Source organism: Ctenopharyngodon idella, chromosome 2 (assembly GCF_019924925.1).
Source record: "Ctenopharyngodon idella isolate HZGC_01 chromosome 2, HZGC01, whole genome shotgun sequence".
Classification (NCBI taxonomy): Eukaryota; Metazoa; Chordata; class Actinopteri; order Cypriniformes; family Xenocyprididae; genus Ctenopharyngodon; species Ctenopharyngodon idella.
The window spans coordinates 10,682,711-10,689,794 of record NC_067221.1 but is presented as its reverse complement, the minus strand read 5'-3'; the positions used below and the strand labels follow the sequence as shown (position 1 = coordinate 10,689,794).

The 7,084-nt window shown below is 37.9% G+C and overlaps 1 protein-coding gene across 2 annotated transcripts; it reads right to left on the bottom strand.

Moving 5' to 3' along the window:
- Positions 1-259: 259 nt before the first annotated feature.
- On the bottom strand, positions 260-6,133 carry adcyap1b (adenylate cyclase activating polypeptide 1b). 2 transcript variants are annotated; one of them, XM_051918274.1, is made up of 5 exons: positions 5,517-6,133; positions 5,004-5,108; positions 3,958-4,092; positions 3,482-3,586; positions 260-2,928 (listed from the first exon to the last, which is right to left on the bottom strand). In XM_051918274.1, exons 2-5 carry the CDS (start codon positions 5,105-5,107, stop codon positions 2,745-2,747), a joined length of 528 nt encoding a protein of 175 aa, XP_051774234.1. In that variant the 5' UTR covers position 5,108; positions 5,517-6,133; the 3' UTR covers positions 260-2,744. The 2 variants fall into 2 exon arrangements, with proteins under 2 accessions (XP_051774234.1, XP_051774243.1); XM_051918283.1 differs by lacking the exon at positions 3,482-3,586 and having other exon boundaries at positions 5,517-5,923.
- Between the last annotated feature and the right edge of the window lie 951 nt (positions 6,134-7,084).

Genomic DNA, 7,084 nt, shown 5'->3' with positions numbered 1-7,084 from the left:
GATGTGAATGTTCTGATTGTTGTGAGTATAAATTAAAGCTGTCACAACCACTCAGCTCACCCACAGTGATATATGGAGATCTGAATTATACTGATTACACATCTTGAACAGCAGTGGGTTTTGGTCTATCATTAGTGTCACAGCGTGAGCCTTCATCGTGTGCTTGTGTGGATAGAAGTAGCCTTATGGAGAAACGCACAAACTGTGCGTTTACACGGGCTACGGTGGAACGTTCCAAAGATTAGACATGGATTAGAAATTGTGTTGTTTACAAAAATTTATTCATACAAATCTTACAACACTTTTTAACATTTAAAAATGTCACCCCCTAAGGAGCTATATGTGTTAATATAGGATGATGTCACTCGCTAATATTCACTTGTCACATATATAATGTTTCAGGTATAGATAAAACGTTCACATTAAGGCTTTCGGCGCTTTCAGAAATGTACACAACAGGCTGTGCTGTGGCCTGGGTTCTGTCAGGTTTTCCAATCGTTGTCAAAAAACCCTCAAGCTATGCAACAGGAAACAACACAAAACCTAGCTATAGGCTTCATGGACCTTGAGCTACAATGAGTAGAGCTAAACAGAAACACGTGCTTGCCACATTTACACACATTCATCAGCTTAAACAATCCAGACAATTAATACTTTTACCATGTACACCACTTCAGTAATAGATTTGATCACAATATATGCTGGCCATGCTTTTCAGCTCTAATTAAAGAATTAGGTTTGAAACCAAGTTTCGAAAAGAAAAGGAGAGGAAAAGTAAAGATGGAGTTCATGAAATGGAACCTAATAGTTTGCAGCATTGTAGGGCCACTAAAATTGCCATCCGTGATAAGTGGCGATTTTTTTATCGTAAGTTGTCACAAGGCACCTAAGCCAAAACCCATATCATCTTTCATAACATCATTATGTTCACGCACGCATTCGCTCTCCCACCCACCTCCCGCCCTTCCACACGCGCTCCTCGCATAACACTATCAGAGCCGCATCCATACTCACATAAAGCCTGGGGGACAATGCCAAATTGAAGAAAGATTGATTTCATGCCTGGGACAACGGTTTACATATTGAATTAGTGGATGAATAAGACCTGATTTCCATATCAGGAGAAATATACTGAATTCAATACAGGCTTTAACCAAAATACATGATTTAAAAACAAAACAAAAAAAAAACAACAACAACAAATAGATGATTTTGCAGTGTGTCCCTCCCTAAGGGCGATGGGTGTAGTGTTCCTCATCTATACATACAAGAGAAAGGCTATCTTCAACATGCAAAAGCACTATCTGGCAGTAAGGATAATGAATATGACAATGGTCACGTTGAAGTTCACAAGGACCTCCCCCTTCGCTTTCGTTGGCCTCCCCGTTCTCTCAGCCTCACATTCCCTCAGTCATCAGCACCAATTACAGATAACACGATTGATTTTTTTCTAGATCTATGATGAGGCGATGAATGAAACCGTTAAGCATACTTCGTCCTATCTATTAAAGAGCGATCGCGCCACTGAAGAAGGTTCACTATCAAGTCATGGGCATGAGGGGACCATCCACTGCATTCATTTCTTAACTGGCACATTATAACACAGAGAATTTTAAAATTGGGGCGGCGTCAGAAGATCATTATGTCATCCAATGACTTGCTACTCTAGCCTAACTGCATACTAAAGCATTCACAGCTTCAAAATTCGGTCAAAGGGCATTGAAAGCATGCAAAGAACTGAGAGAGAGACCGACACGCCAATTCCACAAAACGTTTTAGGAGCTCAATGGAGAATGCATTTGAATGTTAGTGCTTGTTCAATTCTTTTCAATTCGATTTGATTAAAAAAAAATACTCCTGCTTCCACAGAGGCGGATCTAGTGTAGTTTCTGATAGAGGGACCAATACAATGATAATGGATGGGAAACAAAGGACATGCATGTATACATTATAAGTATACCATGCACTGAGATGATGAAGAAAAAAAGAAACAATTGAAAGAAAATTCATCAAGAAAAAAAACATGTTACTCCAGTGTCATTTTTTTCCAGTCAGGCATACTGGTTACTGGCTCCAATCACAAACACAGGCAGGACAATCACATTCCATCTGGAGAAGACAGGTGATTTGAAGTACAGTTCATAAATGAGTGGGCTAAGAAAGAGGGAATCGTGCCAGCTACTAAATATCCCTCTCCCACTCCTGCTTTTAGGGGGGAGTCACAACAGTTGAAACAGCCCTGTACTTTACAGAGTATGTCCCATACATCCCTGGGCAGACTTTGGATAAAATAAGACTCTATTCTTTTAGCAGATTACAAAAATAAGTATAACATTCAGAACTTTGATTGTCTTTTTAAAATCTATTTATTTTCTGCATATGATGATGAATTTGAAAAGATATCAGGCGCATAACGTTCAAGGTGCACATTTTTTTTTCATCTTTTTTTTTTTTTTTTTTTCTCCTGATGGTTTTTGTTTTCTTTTGTTTTCAACATATATAGCTATATACATGAAACTGAAGGTTGGTCCACAAAGTATAACTGTGCGGTTTCAAGTGCTTTTGTACAAAAAGAAAAACAATGTTATTAGTAAAATATTCATTTTAATGGCTTTACTTCATACATAAATACATGTTTAAAGAACACAGGCGCGATCCACTGATTAATCAGTTATATCAGAATGACTTTGATCTTAGGACTGAATGTACACATGGAGGGGCAGTTGGGGGCAGTTTTGTCAGCGCTACAAATAAGCAAATCGACGTCCTTTGTTTTTAATTCTCTGTCTGTACCTTCTTCCCAGGACGGCTGCTAAATACTTCTTGACGGCCATCTGTTTTCGGTAGCGACTGTAAATGTCGGTGAAGATCCCATCCGAATGCCTTTTTGATAATGGTTCCGATTCGTCTTCCTCGCTGCTTCCTCCGCTGCAAATATATGAACTATTATTAGGCTACCGCCTGGCACAGAAAATGTGTTAACAGGTTTCAGTACAGCTTAAACGCTCTTGATGATCCAAACATGGCCTATATATGTTTTTTTTTTTTTTTTTTTTTTTTTTTTTTTTTAATTATATCGTTCAATAAAAATTGTTTTTTTTTTTCGTTAACATTACAACGAAATTTATTAGAAATCGAAATAAGATAGAGCAGACAAGCCTCATAAATTATGCATGTTGGAAATTAAATGTATTCTGACGCATTGGCTCTCGACATTTTTTCCCTGAAACAATAGGCTATAGGTACAACATGTTCGTCTGAGCACAAACAATTAAACAAATAACTTTTAATTTATCGTGGTTCATCCACGAATAGTTCCCCATGAAATTCCACGCCCATGCGAGCCCACAGACAAAGACACAAGAAGTCGGGAGAAAATAAAGACAAAAAGTCAAGACAAGACAACGTGAAATCACCTCCACTGAAATTAAGAGGGGGGAAAACAAAATGACGGCAGGTAAACGCTTAAAAATGCCCTTACCCTACGCGAACTGCCATCAGAGAATGCAGATATTTTCGTGCTGATAACTGAACCAGGATGTCCCTCAAGGCTCTATCTAATAATCCATCTGCATGCCTTTCCGTTCTGAGATAAAACGCCAAACACATAATATCAGTGATGAAATACCACAGAACACGTTTGTTGCAAAGTAATCAGCCTGATTTAGTTGTATTCTTCTCTCGGCTAAACGCGTAATAGTGTTACTTTCGATTCCCTGTAAATCTGTCAATCGATCCGTCTCTCTGTCGCTCTATCTATCTATCTATCTGTCTATCTATCTATCTATCTATATTAAATAGTCACTTGATGCAAATATCAACAGCAACAATAACAGAAAAAAAGCAAAGGAAAAAAGCTGGGAAACAAAACTAACAGACATAGCGGAACAACATAAACTAAACATAATGACATCGATTCTCATAAAACATACAGCGAAGTGATGTGAAATAATGTACCTTTTCTCTGGAGGATAGTATAGCGTGTATAGGTCATCCGTAAGAGAAGGAGGACTTCGTATAGCAATTTGATCAGTGCCAAAAGCCAGGTCGCTTAACGAGTTTCCGTCTTCGTCAAATACATCGTTGTCTAGTCTGGAATAAAAAATAATAATAAAAAAAAAGATTGATGCATTTAATCACAATTGTCCATAAAACAGCGTTTCAAATAAATCGCTAAATTAATTCTACCGTAAATTATACCTAGTTGTTTTACGAAAAAAAAAAAAAAAATAGTGAGATGATACAACGCGACATGCTCAAGGTTTATGGATCGAATTGATTTTAAATAATTAGTTCAATGACGCAGACAGTCATACAAACTTGTGATATCTTCATAGGGTAAATGAGAGAATAATAATTCTAATAATAGGTGTCCATTCGCATTTTTTTTAAAAGCATAAGAATATGTTAAAGCTTGGTAGCCTATGTCTGGCCAAATTTTAGATTTGATGGCGACTTGTGAAGGTATGATAAACCAAATACACCTGACATTATAATCTTATAATCATAAGTAAATTCACACAACAAAAGGTCCCGCACTGAACATTCTCATTCGTGTTTTTTTTTCTTCTTCGGTTTGTACAGTGACGCCACTGTACCGTCATCTTACGGGCCACCCGTTACATTCATTGGTTTCTCATTTTCATACAAGCTACACTGCATCTGCCTGTCCCGATGGAGAATTTCCTTCTTAGCGATGAAGAACGCCCTCCCACATTTGCAAGCAGATCTTAAGCGCTTGCACTGTAGCCCTGCGTAAACTCTCGGGGGAAAATCTCGTTGGGTTGTTTCTGTTTGAAGTCTACCGAATAATACAACAAAGCCCATCTTTTTAATATAAAATTTAGTAGCTAAAATAATAATAAAAAAAATCCTTATTATCCATTTTTGCGCCTTGACAAGATGATTAAATTCTGGCGTGTTTAGATTGTAAAATAACGCTCGTCCCAGAATATTATCCGAAAGAAACTCCCAAAACGTTGAGTAGAAAAGCATATACATACCTCATCTTAGGAAAAGCCATCCCAATAGGCGTGCAGTAGGCGCTGTAGTGCATCATGATTCCGTAGATGAGCAACGCTAAAGTCGCTTTACTAGATCTGGCCATGCTGTAAAGACACAAGAAAGTTAAATAAATAACTTAAAAAAATATAAAACACTTATAGAGTAGGCTAGCCACGATACGGTCCAGGTGAATTTACAATTTCATTGGTTTATTTGTTGCTTATGATGGGTTTTATTCTATTCGATATAATACGCAAAGAACTTTTGTTAAGAAAAAAATCCAGAAAGGCAAAACAGGTTACTTTTTTACTCGTATTTTCCGCTCGTAAGATGATTTGAAAAGTTTAAAGAATGCCATGCACGCGCAACAGAATCCTTCTCCCGATGAGGCAAACAATAAAACCGGTAGATAATCTTTAGAAAAGGAAAAAATCCAGTTGTCTGAGCGTCTTCGTATCATAATTCCTTGGCTTAAACCGAATAAAAACGCCTTTGTCGGATGTTAAACATACCTATTGCAGAGTAGGTAGATAGAAATGCTGTTGGATGCGACTCGGGTGCGGCTATGGTTGTGTGAGAGAGATAGAGATCTTCCTCACAGCACCTCTTCCCTGAAGCGCCACCGTCCTTTGCTTATGTGCTCGTCGGTTCAACCCCTGCACTTTTATACAATAACCAATATACACAAAATCACTTTTGCAAACAAAACCTCGGTGAAATCAGCAGCACTCGTTTGTCTACATGTCCTTTTACAAAACTTTTCTGCTGTGCTCCGATTTCCTCGGATTTTTATCCATGAATAGGGAGTCTTGCTTTTTTTCAATAAGTCACATTAAGTATGCCACAGACGTCATCAACCCTTCCTCCCGGGATATAATAGTACAGTTCCTTCCTCATCGATGAACGAGTCACACACATACACCTCAAATGGAACTTTCCTCTAAATGTAATTTCGGGAGAAAGGACAATTTGCAACTTTTTTTTTTTCTTTTTTTTTTTTCAACTTGACATGACAATGTGACTGCCAATTAGGATCACCGGTCTGTGGGTTGTCTCGAGGTCCCAAACCACATTAGTCACTCCATACAAACACTTAGGCTACGCACCGTCGGGCTGACCATTGATGAGACAATAGAGGGTGGACACGATAACAAAAAGAGCCATGTTCAAAAACGCCACATTTGTCACAGGGTCACGAGCTGAGCGCTGTCCACCAATGCGGTTCTGAAATTTCTTCGTGAATTAAAATAGCGCACTTTTTTTTTTTTTTTTTTTTTTTTAAACTTAAGCTATATTTATTATTATACATAATGGAATTTGTCACTCTCTGTCTTTTAAGAAACACAATTAATAAAAGACGTATCAGTCTATTTTAATCTCACATGCGTCATGGCCTTTCTTTGGTGAACGGATATTATGCGTCTGAAATTTTCTGAATGATAGGCATAACTTCAACGTATAACGTTTTTGTTAGGTCAGGTTCACAAGTACAAAAAGTTATTTTATTAAAGCAGAATACTTGATTTTGTCATGATGTTTGTTATAAGCAAACTGGATCCCTTGCGCATTTACTGGCCTGTCCGCACACAGATGATGAAGTCCAAAGTCGTGCACCACCGATGGATTTTGTATGAATTAATTCATGCTTACGCTCATGTGAACTATGACGTCGTATGACGAAACTATAAGTCACCGCTTGGTATGTATACTCACTCAGTCCGTATACAGAGCGTGATTTAGTTGAACAATGACTCCGCGCCTTGGTTCCCAATCACCTCGAGTCGGTTTTTACCTCAACACTGCCCCCATGTGTTTCGGATTTGAAACTACATATGAAAACGTATTAGAAAAAGTTGGTTTCAGAGATGCAAGATCACCTGTGGTTGTCTTTTAGACTTTTTAGATTTTTGGACTTTTTATGTGAATGAACTAAGCTATATCCTAATAAAACACGATGAAATAAAGAGGTAAATAATGACAGTAGCTACTTTTGTTTTCTAGAAGTAGCCTATAGTGTTCGGGAACGTATGTTGCCATTGTTACCACACAACGTCTGTGCGCGAGGCTTTAAATCGAACTT